The sequence below is a fragment of the Rhagoletis zephyria genome, unplaced genomic scaffold (genome assembly GCF_001687245.7).
Source record: "Rhagoletis zephyria isolate East Lansing unplaced genomic scaffold, Rhagoletis_zephyria_1.1 Rzeph_scaffold_00346, whole genome shotgun sequence".
Lineage (NCBI taxonomy): Eukaryota > Metazoa > Arthropoda > Insecta > Diptera > Tephritidae > Rhagoletis > Rhagoletis zephyria.
In genome coordinates this window covers 143,618-162,091 of record NW_016157430.1, presented here as the reverse complement: position 1 = coordinate 162,091, position 18,474 = coordinate 143,618, and the positions used below count along the sequence as shown (strand labels likewise).

General features: G+C 36.0%; 2 protein-coding genes across 3 annotated transcripts in view; both read left to right on the top strand.

Moving 5' to 3' along the window:
- The window catches only part of vas (ATP-dependent RNA helicase vasa), a 119,501-nt gene that overhangs the window by 31,184 nt on the left and 69,843 nt on the right, over nucleotides 1-18,474 (top strand). The window lies entirely within an intron of this gene.
- Nucleotides 5,948-8,507, top strand: LOC108359141 (uncharacterized). Of its 2 annotated transcripts, none has more exons than XM_017610840.1 (2): nucleotides 5,948-6,104; nucleotides 7,459-8,507. In XM_017610840.1, the coding sequence occupies exon 2, from the start codon at nucleotides 7,690-7,692 to the stop codon at nucleotides 8,500-8,502; it is 813 nt and encodes a 270-aa protein (XP_017466329.1). In that variant the 5' UTR covers nucleotides 5,948-6,104; nucleotides 7,459-7,689; the 3' UTR covers nucleotides 8,503-8,507. The 2 variants fall into 2 exon arrangements, with proteins under 2 accessions (XP_017466329.1, XP_017466327.1); XM_017610838.1 differs by having other exon boundaries at nucleotides 5,948-6,118.

The window sequence follows — 18,474 nt, the reverse complement described above, 5'->3', positions numbered from 1 at the left end:
TGTATCGTGCTTGACCCAGGGCTCTTGAATTAGGCTAATGTCTATATCCTCCTCACTGAGAAGGACAACTAGATTATCTGTAGCACATTTGGAGTGCTGCAGATTTATTTGGCCTACTTTAAGTTTCCGGTTCTGGGTCATCTGTCAGCTTCACACCCATGAGAAGCTCACCTGCTCCATCAACCCCGGGATCTTCTTCTACCGGGCTAACCTCTCCGAGGAATACCCGCACTCTAGCCTTACGGATACCGAAGCAGAGCCGATAGTCAGCCTTCTCTAAGGCGTCTAGTGACTCTGCACAAATAGCTAGTAGAATGGGCTTATTTGTAGGCCTTCTTGGCTCTTCAACTTTTATAAGTTCCCATTCCTCGATCGCCGGTATGTCTTTGTTATGTAGCTTAAGACACCGCAGCAACTTTTCGCCTGGTTCATCCATCGGAGGCAGCCAAATGCGCGCACGTGGTCTCCTTGGAATGTCCTTAGCTGGGATCAGCTTGAGCTTCAAGCCGACAAAAGTGTCGCTGATCTTAGCGACGCATCCAGCAAGGAAATCCAGGGAGAACTGGTTCGCGCACTTGACTACCCGGTATCCCCGTAGGGATTCCGACGAGTCGAACTCTGGGTGAGGACCTTCGGGGTTGTCGAGTACGTGGTTCATTACGAGGCTCGACAGCCTCACATCAATCTCCACCCATTTTTGCTGCACTGCTAGCGGTGTCTTGCTATTTTCATCTATTATCGCCGCCTGTAGATGATCTCTGGCGACGTCACTAAAATAGCGATGCTTCGCGGGTGCTGCGGACTCCGCATCACCACCTTGCTTAGCCTTCTTTGCGATGGCCCCTTGGCCGCCTTCGTTATGAGAGCGGTTCCGCTTCTTCGCTTCGGTGGCCTCGATTGTGGCTGCACGATCTGCCTGTAACTTTTCGTACTCTTCCACTATTTGCCTGTATTTTGCCTTGTCTTCCTCGTCACGCTCATGTACCGTACCGGCCGCTGCATTTTTGTCAATTTTATTTAACATATACAGCGCCTTCTGGTACATCTGTCTCATGACCACGCCCGAGGGTTTTCTTTTCTTAGAGGCGGGGTTGCTGCCTGCAACGGCCGCCGATTTGCTGGTTGTTGGCTGCTCGTCCGGAGTACTACGGCAGGCACTACCGGTGCTATTTTTGACTATTTGCAGAGTGGTGATACTTTGTCTGGCATCTTCCACCCTGCTGGTTTCTGGCGCTTGTACAACTGGGGTACTATGGCTGGCGCCACCAGGAGTACTTGCAGCCATCTTACCTGACCTTGGGGATTTGAGGAGCTGCTCCTCCTCTGACAGCGTTACGTCGTCCCCTTCTTCGCTGGTACGCTGTTCCTGTTGCTGTTGTTGGTTTGTTTGTTGTTGTTGTTTGTTTGTTTTTGTTTGTTTTTGTTCCATATGTGGTCCCACGAGTAGTCCGGAAAGGGTTAGTCACTCGTCCGCAGAGCCGGTATGCATAGAGAAGGCACTTCTTACAACCGACCTTGCCCGGGCATCGGAGGGGACCGTACGCGACCAGCCATTTTTTACTACCCGCTGGCCATTCATCCATCGGCACGGTTGCCTACACACCTTGGCTTGGGTAGTGTTGGTACGGTAATCCTGCCATTTCCACCTTCAGCAATAAAAACAACACTCCAGCTTGGATTGTTAAGGAATATTGCCGAAGGCTTCAATACCAGGCTTCCCTCTTAGTTCATGGAGGCATGATACAATTCACACTGTGAGTTATACCATGACACCATTTAAGCCCCCTCGCCACGGCAAGACGACCAACGCTGAGGAGGAATCCACCTATACACCACCACCTACACCACCTATTCGATAATACGATGAAATGACAGATATGTTGTGTTGTGGTGACTTTCATTCCATTGGCTCTACAAAATCCCTATTGAAAAACTTGCAGACATGTTTATATTTGACTTAATTTATCCGAAGAAACAATAAACACAGCACATTATAGGAACAATTTTCCACTACGTTTTCAAACTTTTCGTACGAAATGATGCAACAAATTTGTGCAAAATTATTGAAATAAATTCAATTGATTATTATATTGATTTTTTTGAGCTCAAGGCCGGGTTGAAATAAAACAATCTGTTTTTGTTGTTTTTAAATCGTATATGTTTAAAAAAAATCAAGTACTAATTGAGAACTATATTGCAGCCATGTTTATCCTTGACTTAATTTATCCGAAGAAAAAATAAACACAGCACATCATAGCAACTATTTTTCACTATGTTTTCGATTTTTCATGTATCTGTAACCATATACGTGGTTCATGTGACAGACATAAACTGTCATATATCATGAACCGCTGGACCGAATTCGGGCACACTTCACATAACCCATCTGCGTGATAGTCCGAATATACCGTTTAAATTTGGTAGAATTCGTGCACTTATTTTTTTATTTAAGATGGGGAGTATGGAATTATTTCATATGTCTATACCAATTTCCAGTAACCTACCACAAATATTTCAAGAGATATACCAGATGAAAATTTTTGTTAGTATGGGTGGTGCCACGGGGAAACTTAACACAAACCATCTGCATAATAGCCCGACTATGCCGTATAAATTTGGTTGAAATCTTGCACCTTTTTTTTATATATAAGATGGGAGGTACTACACCCTCTTTTCCATTACCGCCCATTTTTCTCCATGAGTATGGAATTAGTTGTTATACCTCTATACCAATTTCCAGTACTCTACCACAAATATTTCAAGAGATATCTTATGTGAAGATGGGTTATGTGAAGTGTGCCCGAATTCGGTCCAGCGGTTCATGATATATGACAGTTATGTCTGTCACATGAACCACGTATATGGTACAACAGCAGATATATGAAAAATCGAAAACATAGTGAAAAATTGTTGCTATGATGTGCTGTGTTTATTTTTTCTTCGGATAAATTAAGTCAAGTATAAACATGGCTGCAATATAGTTCTCAATTAGTACTTGATTTTTTTTAAACATATACGATTTAAAAACAACAAAAACAGATTGTTTTATTTCAACCCGGCCTTGAGCTCAAAAAAATCAATATAATAATCAATTGAATTTATTTCAATAATNAGTTATAGTCTAGAAATTATTTAACAATTTTCTTACAGACTATTTACAAATTAACAAAGAACAATATACTAATGACTAGTTAAATTAATCCATTCAATACCAACTTAAACTTATCTTTCGGCAAAGAGAAATCAATGGCTATAGTATTTGGGAACATATTATACTCCTTCAGGGCCCTAGCTAAAGGAGAATTAGATGCGTAAATTGTTCTAACTGGATCTAATACAAACGTGCCATGGTTCCGCAGGTTTCTATAGGGGATACTAAAATGAATAAGTTCGAGTAAATATGGCGAGTCAATCGCTCCACGTATAATGTCAATGAGAGAATAGTTCTTCTACTGTTTAAAGACTTCAAGTTAATTAAGAGACATCTCGAATTATAAGAAGGAAACGGATCAAGAAAATGCAGAGAGCGGAGTGCAAAACGAACAAAAACTTTTTGAACACGCTCGAGCCGATTTATATGACAATCAGAGTAAGGTCTCCAGACGAATACGGCATATTCTAACTTGGAACGCACCAGAGACGTGAACAGCAACTTTAAGGTGTAAGGATCTGTGAATTCTGTACTGAAACGGCGAATGAAGGCAAGCGTGGAATATGACTTAGCGATAACATAGTTAAAATGACTATGAAAATGAAATTTTGAGTCAAAAATCACCCCAAGATCGGATATTTCATTCACAGTGCTTAAAGTTGAATCACCAATATAATATTGAGTATGAATAGGAGATCGGGATTTTGTTAATGATATATGGAAGCATTTTTGTGGATTTAGATGCAAGTGATTGTAACTACACCAAGCTATTACGTTATCAAGATCCGATTGCAGCTTGAGGGAATCAGATACATTCGAGATTGTTGAAAATATTTTTAAATCATCAACATAGAGCAGAGAATTATAAAAAACTTGTGACGGAATACTTGAACACGTTTTCTTTGACTTGACACAGCTCCAAAAAGCTTTAGGGTTCAGTTTTATGACATGTTCAAATCTGGCAATATAATTTCTATGTAGGGTCTTACTCAGAGATTTAAATTTATTCGCATAGCACAGATAATTTTCCTTGTGTTGCGGCAAATTAGAACACTTATATTTTCTAAAAAATCGGCTCTTTAAGTTCTTAATTTTCTTCAATTCCTTAGTAAACCATGGAATCTTATGGCAGTTCTTTTTCTTTAGCGGGATATAACTCCTGCAGATTTCATTAATTTTATTTCTGAAAGAAATGAAACAATCGGCAACGTCGGCCCCTACAAAAACGGTGTCCCAGTCTACCCTAAAAATTTCATTACTAACTGCATCAAAGCTACAGTTCCTAAAACTATAATTCGAAGAATAGGTATCTGATTTAAGATTTTTGAATTCGTAAAACTCCAGTTGGAGGACCACAATATTATCAATATGCGATTTGTACAAAGTGTCGGAGGTACTTGGAGGAATATATGATTCACATAATATGAGTGTCGAAGTACCAGTCACGGACACAGATAGTTGATCCAAAAGCGAATCTCCATCATACAACAAAAGAATCGACGAACGATATTTTCTATGAACAGCAACTAATAGACCTCCCCCTCTGGAGAGTCCAGTTTTAAGCGAATCTCTATCTTTACGATAGACGTTGTAGAGATTTGAATCGAAAAATTCGTTGTAAAAATCAGCAGTTAGCCAGGTCTCAACGAGGACAAAAACGTCATAGTCCAAATGTGAACTTAATTCATACAGGGACTTAGATTTAGTCCTAAGCCCAGAAACGTTTTGGTAGTAAACTCTAAGAGGCGTAGAACAAACTTCAATATCCTTAAATGCTGTTAAGGGTCTTGTTGAGTTACACCGTCTTTTGGAAAAAAACGGAACGGTCGAACCTTTACATTGACTGGCCAGATATTCGCATTAATAACCTTATCGTAATATGAGTCCGAAACTCCTAATTTAAAATTTATTTTCTTAAGATCAACCATATTAGCATCCTTTTTCACAAGCTTAAAGCAGGAAAGAATTTTCTTATCAATATCCGCATGTTTCGAAACATAAGCCAGGATGTCATCCACAGATACAGTGGGCTTAAATGAGGATACATGCAACCACTTCATAGGCGATACAACGCTTAGCTCATTATTTCTATTGGAGCCGATAAATAACGGTTTTTTAAGGTTTTCCGGTTGCTTCTTTTAACAGTTATCGACTCAGAGGGTTGATTCCCTTCAGCCAGTTCATTTGTCGCAGTCAAATCAACAGTCTGGCCACCTTGGGCAGGCAATGTATATGTCAATACAGAATTTTGCGCAGCCACCCCAGCAAAAGTCTTGGTTAATGGAGTCACTGTGTGTGTGAGAGCAGTGGTAACAGGTACAGTGCATTTATCGAATGACGAGGCAGCAGGCAGAGGCGGCGCAGTCTCTGAATTAGTACACACACCATTTGTGTTAGCAGTTGAAATCGACCTCAGCAGCAGCAGCAGCAGCAGCACGGAAAGTGGAAGCCGAATCGGCGATATTAGCATTCGCACCATCGCCAGCTTGGATAGACTGCGAAGAGCGCAAGAGAGGCTGATTAGCTGTATCCGTCATTGTTTTGCTTTTGTTTACTTCGCAAGTTCAAACCTTGACTCGTTGATGGAACCCACAAACAACGTTACGTATGTCTTTTATTTCAGCAGTTAACAAAGAAAATTTCAGCATCTTTAGCATGAAGATTAGATTGCATTGACCGAACATCGGCATGTAGAGCATCAGATTTATTTAATAATTGCTTATTATCTTCACGCATAGCACATAAGAGGGAGAGCAAACGGGCATTCTCTGCCAACACTAGTACATGCTTATTGTCATGCTCAGTAGAGTTTGCATTCGTTTTTTGTTTCAGTGCAGTAGAGCTCGCAGCACCATTAGAGGGAGCAGTCACATCCACAGTCGGAGTAGGGGAAGATGAGCAAATAGATCGACGACGTTCGGCAGTACATGATTTACAAAAGAAAAGTTTATCGGTAGAGAGCAAAAAGTCGAGATCGCTTTGTTTTATACCAACACAATTTAAATGGAAAAGCTCTTTGCATTTAGCACATTGCACCTTCGGTTGAGCACGGTCAACTTTTTGCGATTTAAAAACAACAAAAACAGATTGTTTTATTTCAACCCGGCCTTGAGCTCAAAAAAAATCAATATAATAACACTATGCGACAGTCAAAATCGGGATGGGATGAAACCAACGGGAAAGTTATATCGGTAAAAAAAGTTATACGTGGCCCGGCGTTTCGCTGGTCACTCTAGGAATCGAGATATATCATTTGAAGTTAGTAACTATCATATAGGGGAAATTGTCACCTTTGGTGGTCTTTTTTTTGACATAACTCGAGAACCACTAGTCCGATTTTGCTCAAACAAATTTAAAAAAATTAAAAATTACAATTCCTTTAATCTGTTCATATAACGTTTTTCTATATAATCAACAGTTTTGCCGGTAAAATAAATGTATGAAGAAAAAAAATATTTTTTGCCTAAAATATTAATTTTTTTAATTTTTTAAATTCATAAAAAATCCAAAACGGAAAAAAAGGCAAGTCGTATTATTTCACGCAAAGTCACATAACCTTTAAGCAAAATGAGACATAGATCATGAAAATGGATGGACGCGTTTCGCTTTTATTCACAATTAAGTGAAGGTATCTCATTGACTTTGCGTGAAAATAATACGACTTGCCTTTTTTTCCGTTTTGGATTTTTTATGAATTTAAAAAATTAAAAAAATTAATATTTTAGGCAACAAATATTTTTTTTCTTCATACATTTATTTTTACCGGCAAAACTGTTGATTATATAGAAAAACGGTATATGAACAGATTAAAGGAACTGTAATTTTTAATTTTTTTAAATTTGTTTGAGCAAAATCGGACTAGTGGTTCTCGAGTTATGTCAAAAAAAAGACCACCAAAGGTGACAATTTCCCCTATATGATAGTTACTAACTTCAAATAGATATATCTCGATTCCTAGATGTGACCCAGCGAAACGCCGGGCCACGTATAACTTCTTTTTTACCGATATAACTTTCCCCGGTAGTTTGAACCCTTCCCGATCACTGACCCCTACCATTTGTCTCACAGTGTAATCAATTGAATTTATTTCAATAATTTTGCACAAATTTGTTGCATCATTGCGTACGAAAAGTTTGAAAACGTAGTGGAAAATTGTTCCTATAATGTTCTGTGTTTATTGTTTCTTCGGATAAATTAAGTCAAATATAAACATGTCTGCAAGTTTTTCAATAGGGATTTTGTATAGCCAATGGAATGAAAGTCACCACAACACAATATATCTGTCATTTCATCGTATTATCGAATAGGTGGTGTACATTGATATTCGCTCTTTCTATTTTGGACTTTGGGGAATCAACACAGTGCAGAATTTACGTGGAAATCAACAGATTTTTGGTGGTGTTTTGGTATTATTGTCAGGTGACTTTCGACAAATATTGCCCGTGATTCCACGATCAACACCGGCAGATGAGATCAATGCATGCTTGAATTCTTCCCCTCTGTGGCGATATGTGCAAAAATTGACATTACACATAGACATGCGTGTTCAGTTGCACAATAATCAATCTGAAGATCGGTTCTTGAAGCAATTGTTAGAGATCGGAAATGGCAAAGTTCGAATCGATAATACAAATGGCTTGATTACATTGCCGAAGAATTTTTGTACAATTCTCCAATTAAAAGAAAAATTGATTGAATGCGTGTTTCAAAATATTGCTCAAAATTACCTGGATCATGATTGGTTGAGAGAACGCGCAATACTGGCACCAAAAAGTGTGCATGTCAATTCAATCAATTATCAAATTCTAGAAAAATTGCCAGGTGAAGTGACAACATATAAATCTGTTGATAGCGCAATGAATCAAGATGACGCAGTGAATTATCTAGTTGAATTTTTGAATTCATTGGAACCGCCTGGTATGCCACCACATTGTTTGAATTTAAAGGTCGGCTCATCAATTATTTTACTACGGAATTTAAATGCTCAAAAACTGTGTAATGCCACAAGACTGGCAGCAAAAAAAATGATGGCGAATTTAGTTGAAGCAACAATACTGACTGGCAAAGGGAAAGGTGAAATTGTGCTCATACCGCGTATTCCACTGATAACAACAGACATGACGTTTGAATTCAAGCGTTTGCAATTCCCAGTGCGTCTAGCATTTGCCATGTCCGTCAACAAGGCGCAAGGACAAACTCTTCAAGTATGCGGATTGAATTTGGAGGAGCCGTGCTTTTCGCACGGGCAGCTATACGTGGCCTGTTCAAGAGTTGGCATCCCAAATTGTTTATTTATTCATACCCAAGATGGAAAAACAAAAAATGTTGTATATCCAAATGTGTTGGATTAAGATTTAAAATAAAGAATCAAAAATTTTGAAATAAAACAAATGATATCTTCATGCAGAAAAATTCCAGGATTTTTCATTCATTTTTCAATATTTGGTATAGAGAAGCACACCGGGGTACCGCTAGTTACTTATATATTAAATGCATTTTGATTTGTGATTTTTCAGCTAAATAATATTCTTTTAGGCAACGCAAATACTTCGGGATTTTTGGGACTAATTCCGTATTGTTGGGACTATTTCGGGTTTTGCGAAACTTCCTCGAGATTTTCTTGCTGGGGTTCTCGAGATTTTTGGACTATTACGGGATTTCTGAGAATTCTTCGGGATTTTGTAGACTATATCGGGTTTTTCGAGACAACTTCGGTATTCTCGGAGTTATCGGGCGCATATCGCGATTTACGGGACTACTTCGGGATTTTTGGGACCATTTCGAATTTTTTGTTACTATTTCGGGTTTTTCGAGTCTGTTTCGGGATCTTAGGGATTTTTAGGACCAATTCGGAATTTTTTGGACTATTTCGGGGTTTTCGAAACTACTTCGAGATTTTCAGGATTTTTGGGACTATTTCGGGATCTTCGGGACTACTCCGGGATTTTTGGGACTATTTCGGGGTTTTCGACACTACTTCGAGAGTTTCGGGACTATTACAGGATTTTCAGGACTATTCCGGGATACTTGGAGATTTTTCGAGATTTTCGGCTTTAAATCGGGATCTGCGGGATTTTTGGGACCAATTCGGAACTCGGAATTCGGATAATTGTTGAATATAATTGTTATAAGGCCATAAAATAACAAAAACAAATAACTTAAGGACGAGCACACCTAAAAGTTAAACATTCTAATAATAGAAATACATATTAGCAAAAACCAACAATACCAACAACCACATGATCAAGTGAATTGCAGCGGAATAGCTGCGCTTGATTGTGTTGGCATAACAAAAATGAAAATAGTGGAAAAAAGCAAACGATAATTTACAAGGCGTACTTAGCACGGTGCATAGGCAACTGGCTGAGTCAGTGTGATCGTCGGTTCGAATCCTACTGAAAGAAGTCTGATGAGGAAATGTGGTGATTTCCGAAATAGCTATCACTTCTCCCTTTTTTTCAAATTATTGTTGCTTTTCCACAATAAGTTTTCATTAAAAAACGGCCTCAAGTTCAATAAAAATTGTTGAATATAATTGCTATAAGGCCATAAAATAATAAAAACAAATAACATAAGGACGAGCACACCTAAAAGTTAAACATTCTAATAATAGAAATATTAACAAAAACCAACAAAATCAAAAACCACATGATCAAGTTAATTGCAGCGGAATAGCTGCGCTTGATTGTAGTTGGCTTAACAAGTGAAATAGTGGAAATAAGCAACAAGAATTAACAAGCGCACTTAGCACAGTGCGTAGGCAACTGACTGAGTCAGTGGGATCGTTGGTTCGAATCCTACTGAAAGAAGTCTGATGAGGAAATGTGGTGATTTCCGAAATAGCTATCACTTCTACCATTTTTCAAATATTGTTGCTTTTCCACAATAAGTTTTCATTAAAAAACGGCCTCAAGTTCAATAAAAATTGTTGAATAAAGATATTTTAATTTTTATGAAAAAAATATGTTTAGCAAGGAAAAAATTAAAAAGATAACAAATCTTAATTTTTTTTATATGTATTAAAGTCGACATTTTTTGGTAGCAACGAAAACACCATTAGTAAAATTTTGTCGTATGCTACATTTGTGAAGAATTTTATTCCAGCCACTTTGTATGACATACGACAAAATGTGATATAAATTTGTCCTAAGTTAGCGATACGTTTTATTCAAACATGAATAACGTAATTTGAAAAATTTTGATTATTTTAGTATGACTACATTAATAGATACCTCAATTTTTACTAAATGAACGACAACATTTTAGTAAATATCTCGGAAACTAAAGTAGATATCCAAAAACTGATAACACCAATCGAAGGATCTTATTTCAAAATATGTATATGAACTGCATCTATTTATAACTACAAATCGTCAAAATGGTGCTTACGACAATCTTTTATTCAAGCGACGATATCGCACACCTAGATCTAAAGTGTGCTAACTCAAAATTCAGATCGAAAAATACAATTGCTTGTGGATCGGACAGATTCATAACAATTAATACAAAATCAATTATAACAGTTTTTTATTTAGTGTATATAATCATGAAGCCGCTGTGGTGTAGTGGTAGGCAGTGCGCGCTTCCACTCCGCAACGCCTGGGTTCAATCCCTGGTCAAAGCAACATCGCAAAAAATATAGAAAAAAGGTTTTTTCTTAACAGCGGTTGTCCCTCGGGAGGCAATGGCAAACCTCCGAGTGTATTTCTGCCATGAAAAACAGCTTCTCATAAAAATACAATCGCCGTTCGGAGTCCGCGTAAACTGTAGGTCCCTCCGCTTTGTGTGACAACATCAAGGCGCACAGCACAAATCGGAGGAGAAGCTCGGCCAAACACTAACATATGTGTAAGCGCCAATCTATTATTAATCATGAAGATAAAAATATTTGCATTCATTGGAGGTAAGTCCTATTTTTTTTTTAGTTGATCGCACTTTAGATCTAGGTGAGCGATATGTATGTACATTAGACCGGTTTTTTAGATATACAGATTGCCCGGCGGAAAAAAAATATATTTTGGCCTAAAAATAAGCTGCATTTGAAAACTTAGAAAACCATATGCATTCAGGGAATAAAGTGTTTAAGAAAACAGTTGAAAATCGTGAATGTTATGGTCATTTGCTATGTAAAATAGCTCACAGAATCTGGTCAAAAATAAAAAAGGAATAGCTTTTAAGAATTTGCGAAATTATCGTTTTTTTTTTTAAATTAAGAAAACAGCATTTTCAATTTTTTCCAAAATATCGGGTTCTAATTCTCACATTGCGAAAAGCTCTCCACCAGATTAAAGGTCTTCGAAATCCCTATGAACTTGCTATACAATGTTTTGCAATCAAGAGTTGCAAGTTTAAGAGTTATCTGCAAATTTATGGGTGAAATCGGACACAATTTAGGTCGCATCGTTATTCTACTCTGAATTACACCTAAAAGCTGCAAACTTTTTGTTCTTATTTTTATGCTGTATTAAAGCTTATTTAATTTCGACGTATATAGATCCAAATCTTTTGCATATAGTTATAGCAAATTTAGCAACGTATCATTTCCATTGGCATGATTCTGCACATCGCAATTTAGAGAAACGGCTGACAATAGTTTGGTTTCATTAAGCAGGAATTTGTAATATTTTGTAACAATTGTTACGAATTATCATGCCTTGGCTGGCAAAAAAGGTGATAAAATAAGATAAATTGAGATAGCAAAATAACAGTTGATTTTTAACTTTCTGCAGGATAAATTTCTACTTGTAAATATTTTCCACCAAATTAAAAACTATTTTACTAAAGTTACATATAACTTCAAGCTTTTTCCATGGTTTGCGTTTTTGTCCTTTTCTATCCTCTCATATGAGAGAAATTCTCAGAATTGCTTGTAAGTTACTGTATAATTATTTTAATAGATAAAAATTAAGCTAATTTTAGGACGGGTTTTTTGTTTGACTATTTTTAGTGTACCTGACAACCATGAAGAAGACAAATTTAGTAAAATTAGATCAATTTGGTACGAAAAACAAAAAAAAAAAATTCTAACAGATTTTTTGATGCAGTTTACTTCTGATTGACACGTAGATCATGGATCCAAGGCAGAGGCGAACGCAGGTAGGGGTTTTGGTGGTTCAAATTATGTGGGGTTAATATTATGTGCTCGACAAAAGGTGTGCAAAGATTTTCAAAATGCTACAGCTCAGAGGCATTTTATGGTAGTTGATCAACAATTTCTACAATTTAGCTCAATAATCCATGCAAATTCCACAATACCTCAACTTCAAAGCCCAGTATCTCAAGAAATATCGATGTTAGCGATTTGGAGTTCCGTAACGTTTTTGTAGGAAATTGAATGTCCTACAACTTAGTAATTAACATTTTTTCTGTTGCTCTTGTTATTTACGAGATAGGGACAAAAAAGAAACGAGAATTTCATGAAAAATTGGACAGTGGACACTTTTGTACAGCATTCAATTCTGAAGAATCCCCATCATTGATTATACCATAAAATGCCTCTGACCTATAGAATTTTGAAAAAAAGCAATCAAAGTTTACGTGTAATTTAAATGGTAAATCTTTGCACGCCTTGCTAGAGCACTTAGTATTAATATTTTCAGGGATTTTTTTTTTTGTTTAGGTATTTCCCAAAAATTTCGAGGTGGGAGTAAAAGAAAATAGTCGCTAAAAAAACATCCTAATTTACATAGTACAGTGGTGATTTAAGGATATGCGCAGGCGCGACGTTACAAAAAACAAGTGGATTTTGACGTGGGTTACTAAATTTGCAAAACGCTGCGAATTGGGCAAGACTATTTGTATAAAATTTTTTGTAGTAATATTCCAAGTTTTTAAATGTACAAATCTTTTCTGCTTTTCGTTTAATCAGTTGAACTCTGTGACGTGACGTTACCTGACGTTACGTTACTAAAATTTCCATTGAAAAGGTATTTTTTTTAACGAAGAAAATATGCATTTTATGTCGAATAAACTTTTTATTTTGACATTAGCACCCCTAGCGGTTCCATTTTTTGCAAGTCTATATCCTACTAGGTTTCAACTCAACATGCTAAATTTGAAACAGATCGTAGTATACATATATGCGGCTTTTGCAAATATCTCGACCCTGGCACCACGTAGCTAGATAATTTTTCGCAAAAAGGTTTCTGCTTAAATTACTGGTATATATTATAAAAAGAGGCCAAGTTAAGGCACTAGGCCCATTCTAACTGCCCAAGATAGGTATGTAAATAAGGGAAAGTTTCCCAATAATACCAGAGTAATTATATGTAAAAAACAAAATTTTAACCGCATTTTAGCATGTCAAGAAAATAAAAAAATTGAGAACATCAGAGTTTTTATAAAAAACCGACCTGCGCGACCTCTAAGAAACATTTTTTTTTTTCAAAATAGAAAAAACATTTCTTTTTTTTTAACAATTAACAATAATTTGAGGTAGCTCTTATGAATTTCCAAAAAAAAATTTTTTTTAACCACTCTACAGTGACGGGCAAAACTGTAACATGGTGTAACACTTTTTACTTTAGCCACCGGTATCTTTCCAAGTTCTAACGACTTTCATACTTTTGTTGTATAATCTTGGTGGTACATCCCTACTCCCTCTCTCATAATGATTTGAAGTCAATACAACAACAATATAAAATCCAGCAGACAAAAATGTAAATTAAGCCAGATGTTACAGATGTCATATATTTTTAAGAACTTTTTAACAATTTTCACGAAAAAAAAGAACTAGTAACACAATGTTCAGTACTCGTTTGCTTGTTTCAGTTCCTGGATGCGATTTGGCATACCTTATTTGTATCTTAGTAAAAATTATGGAGGTATATCATTAGTTTGCTTTCACAGCTCATGTACTCGATTTTACGGACTTTGATACTTATTAAGCTGTGCTTTTAGCTGATTTCGCAAATTCTCGATGAGATTTATGTCCGCGGATTGTGGAGGTCATTTCAAATTAGCCAATTTTTGGTTTTGTATCCAGGCTTTGCGAACATGTGCAGTGCGTTTTGGTTGATTTTTCAGCAGAAACTCATTTTTTCGACTACATCTAGCAAATTTTGTTGAAATATGAACAGATACTGTTCCTTACGCATAATACGTACTAACGGGCAGACAAAATTTTTTAAATACAACCCCAAACTATTATTGACCGACCACTGTGATTCACAGTTTGCCTTACATGATGCGCATGGGCTTAATTTGGGTCTTTGATCCAATACCATGCCCGGCCATCTGAATGAAAGCGATTAATTTAGTCTTGTCAGACCAAATAACCTTAAATTGAAACTTAAAAATATGCTGCCACACTCGCACATGTATTATGATCAGATTTGATTTTTTCTTCTTTATGATGCCTTTGCGCTCACTTTGGCAATTCTTCGCCTCGCTGTCTATTGATTTGCATTAAATTTTAATACCTTAAGCGCCTCTGTAATAGTGGCTGCATCGCTACTTGCTGCTAAGTTCACAAGATATCGTACCGTAATATTTTTTGACAGAGTTCCTTTGTCCTTGGGAACACTTTAGGCTATATTTTTTCTCAGTCTTAACATTTTCAAGTAGCAAATTCCAAAATTTTTTGCCACTTTTCGTGCGGTTCCGCCTTGCCGCAGTAAATCTATTATTTACATTTATGGTTCCTGATTAACTATATTATTTACTGGTGATCACTTCTTCAATCAATTACAATACAGAAAAAAGTCATCTGACTTCCAACTAAGTAAGATATAACTGTCAAATGCAAAACTGAGAGTGAGTGCAAAACTGTAACATCTGCCTTAATTTACATTTTTGTCTGCTGGTTTTTTTATTGTTGTTGTATTGACTTCAAATCGTTATGAGAGAGGGAGTAGGGATGTACCAACAAGAATATACAACAAAAGGATGAAAGTCGTTAGAACTTGGAAATTTAGCGGTGGCTGAAATAAAAAGTGTTACACCGTGTTACAGTTTTGCTCGTCACTGTACATATATATGTACAAATGTCTTAACTTAAACGAGCTCTTCAGCAACCTATACTTGCTTCTACAAAGGAACAAAAATTAAATTATATACATACATACGTACATATCGAGCCCGAACCTTTAAAATAACGTAAGCGCCATTTTTTTTCAAAATTTTCTTTTTGATGCAGAAATACATCTAAATGCCCTAGGGATATTTCCGCATCAAAAATAATTTGGCGGTTAGGGCTCGATATGTACATATACAGCTTGAAGCGAGTTGATAGTGCGTACACTTGGTGATCAGCCATATAAGTAATACTTCTATTTTGCTAGTACAATATGATCGCAATGAGTTTTCCATTCGAAATCAAAAAAAAAACAGCCTATGAAAATTTGTGTGATTGTAGAAGTATACGTGTATATTTATACATAGAATGAAGTGCCATATCATAACAGGGCCGGGTCAGGGGATTCAACAAACAAACACAAATTTGACGGTCTCATGTTTCCTTCACTCTGAAATGTATATCGAGCCCTAGCCACGAAAATGAAGTAAGACAACTTTTTTAAAAATTTAATTTTGATGCATAAATGCCTCTTAGAGCACCTGCATCAAAAAGTAAATTAAAAATATATATACATATATATACCTAAATTATTTTAGCGGTCAGGGCTCGGTATGACGAATTTCTCCGATGCTCCTCGTTATTTGGAAATCTGAAAAATTGAAAGGTAGAAGATTTTTCCGAATAAAAACAAAACTTATTTACACATAAAGCGGTGTGGTATTTTATATGTTGGCCGAATCCAATAAAGCACGTTATTCGATTCCCTTCGATGCTGATTGACGCCAATTGGAAATGCCAACTGATGCCAAGTCCTTCTCTAACTGGTATTTTTATCCTCTGCCACCACCAACGGCCGCAGCGCTTCTCATAGATTTACAAAATTTTTTTTTTGTTAATATTTCTTAAGAGTTGTTTTTAAATAAAAATTTGTGAAACCGCTCCTGAATTTTGAAAAGTAAAATTGTCATTCTGAGTACATTCTCTTATCGGATCTCTCTTTCTTTTTTCAATGTTTCGGCACTCTGATGTTGGGGAATGTACTCTGAATGTACTAGCAATATAGAAGTATTACATATATGTGATCAGCTAATTAAGTCAGCAACATTTTGATCAATTTTGGCTATTTTGCTTTTGTTTATTTAATGTTTATTATTTTTCCATGAAAGTCGACCTTATTATATAACAAACACCATATAAGTCCACATTTCAAACTTTGTGCAAAAATTGCAGGTTAATGCAATGTGGGTAATTAAATTCTCTACAAATTTGCATTGAACCATTTTTTACGAAAAATGCAAAATAAGGTTGCAAATCCCAAAAAAAAAAACCCCAAAAAAACTTACATCCAAGACGGCGGAATGTTGCCAAATGAAATTTAGGTGCGCAAGGTTCATAGAATAGAAGGTTACGACATGGTTATGTGAACATTTTTTTTTCGATTTAATCAGTTCCATTAAATATGCGTTTTGGTGGTCCAATATATCTTTATTTAAAGTTTTTTAATAATTTCGATTGCTGACATATGGGTGTTTCCAGGGAAAAGTCGACCGCGAAAGAAATAAATAAAATTCAATTATCTAATTTATGTATGAGCCAACTTAACTTGGCCTCTTTTTATAATATATACCAGTAATTTAAGCAGAAACCTTTTTGCGAAAAATTATCTAGCTACGTGGTGCCAGGGTCGAGATATTTGCAAAAGCCGCATATATGTATACTACGATCTGTTTCAAATTTAGCATGTTGAGTTGAAACCTAGTAGGATATAGACTTGCAAAAAATGGAACCGCTAGGGGTGCTAATGTCAAAATAAAAAGTTTATTCGACATAAAATGCATATTTTCTTCGTTAAAAAAAATACCTTTTCAATGGAAATTTTAGTAACGTAACGTCAGGTAACGTCACGTCACAGAGTTCAACTGATTAAACGAAAAGCAGAAAAGATTTGTACATTTAAAAACTTGGAATATTACTACAAAAAATTTTATACAAATAGTCTTGCCCAATTCCCAGCGTTTTGCAATTTAGTAACCCACGTCAAAATCCACTTGTTTTTTGTAACGTCGCGCCTGCGCATATGCTTAAATCACCACTGTACTATGTAAATTATGATGTTTTTTTAGCGACTATTTTCTTTTACTCCCACCTCGAAATTTTTGGGAAATACCTAAACAAAAAAAAAATCCCTGAAAATATTAATACTAAGTGCTCTAGCAAGGCGTGCAAAGATTTACCATTTAAATTACACGTAAACTTTGATTGCTTTTTTTCAAAATTCTATAGGTCAGAGGCATTTTATGGTATAATCAATGATGGGGATTCTTCAGAATTGAATGCTGTACAAAAGTGTCCACTGTCCAATTTTTCATGAAATTCTCGTTTCTTTTTTGTCCCTATCTCGTAAATAACAAGAGCAACAGAAAAAATGTTAATTACTAAGTTGTAGGACATTCAATTTCCTACAAAAACGTTACGGAACTCCAAATCGCTAACATCGATATTTCTTGAGATACTGGGCTTTGAAGTTGAGGTATTGTGGAATTTGCATGGATTATTGAGCTAAATTGTAGAAATTGTTGATCAACTACCATAAAATGCCTCTGAGCTGTAGCATTTTGAAAATCTTTGAACACCTTTTGTCAAGCACATAATATTAACCCCACATAATTTGAACCACCAAAACCCCTACCAGCGTTCGCCTCTGCCTTGGATCCATGATCTACGTGTCAAACAGAAGTAAACTGCATCAAAAAATCTGTTACAATTTTTTTTTTTTTGTTTTCGTACCAAATTTATCTAATTTTACTAAATTTGTCTTCTTGGCGTCTTAAAATAATTATACAGTAACTTACAAGCAATTCTGAGAATTTCTCTCATATGAGAGGATAGAAAAGGACAAAAACGCAAACCATGGAAAAAGCTTGAAGTTATATGTAACTTTAGTAAAATAGTTTTTAATTTGGTGGAAAATATTTACAAGTAGAAATTTATCCTGCAGAAAGCTAAAAATCAACTGTTATTTTGCTATCTCAATTTATCTTATTTTATCAACTTTTTTGCCAGCCAAGGCATGATAATTCGTAACAATTGTTACAAAATATTACAAATTATTGCTTAATGAAACAAAACTATTGTCAGCCGTTTCTCTAAATTGCGATGTGCAGAATCATGCCAATGGAAATGATACGTTGCTAAATTTGCTATAACTATATGCAAAAGATTTGGATCTATATACGTTGAAATTAAATAAGCTTTAATACAGCATAAAAATAAGAACAAAAAGTTTGCAGCTTTTAGGTGTAATTCA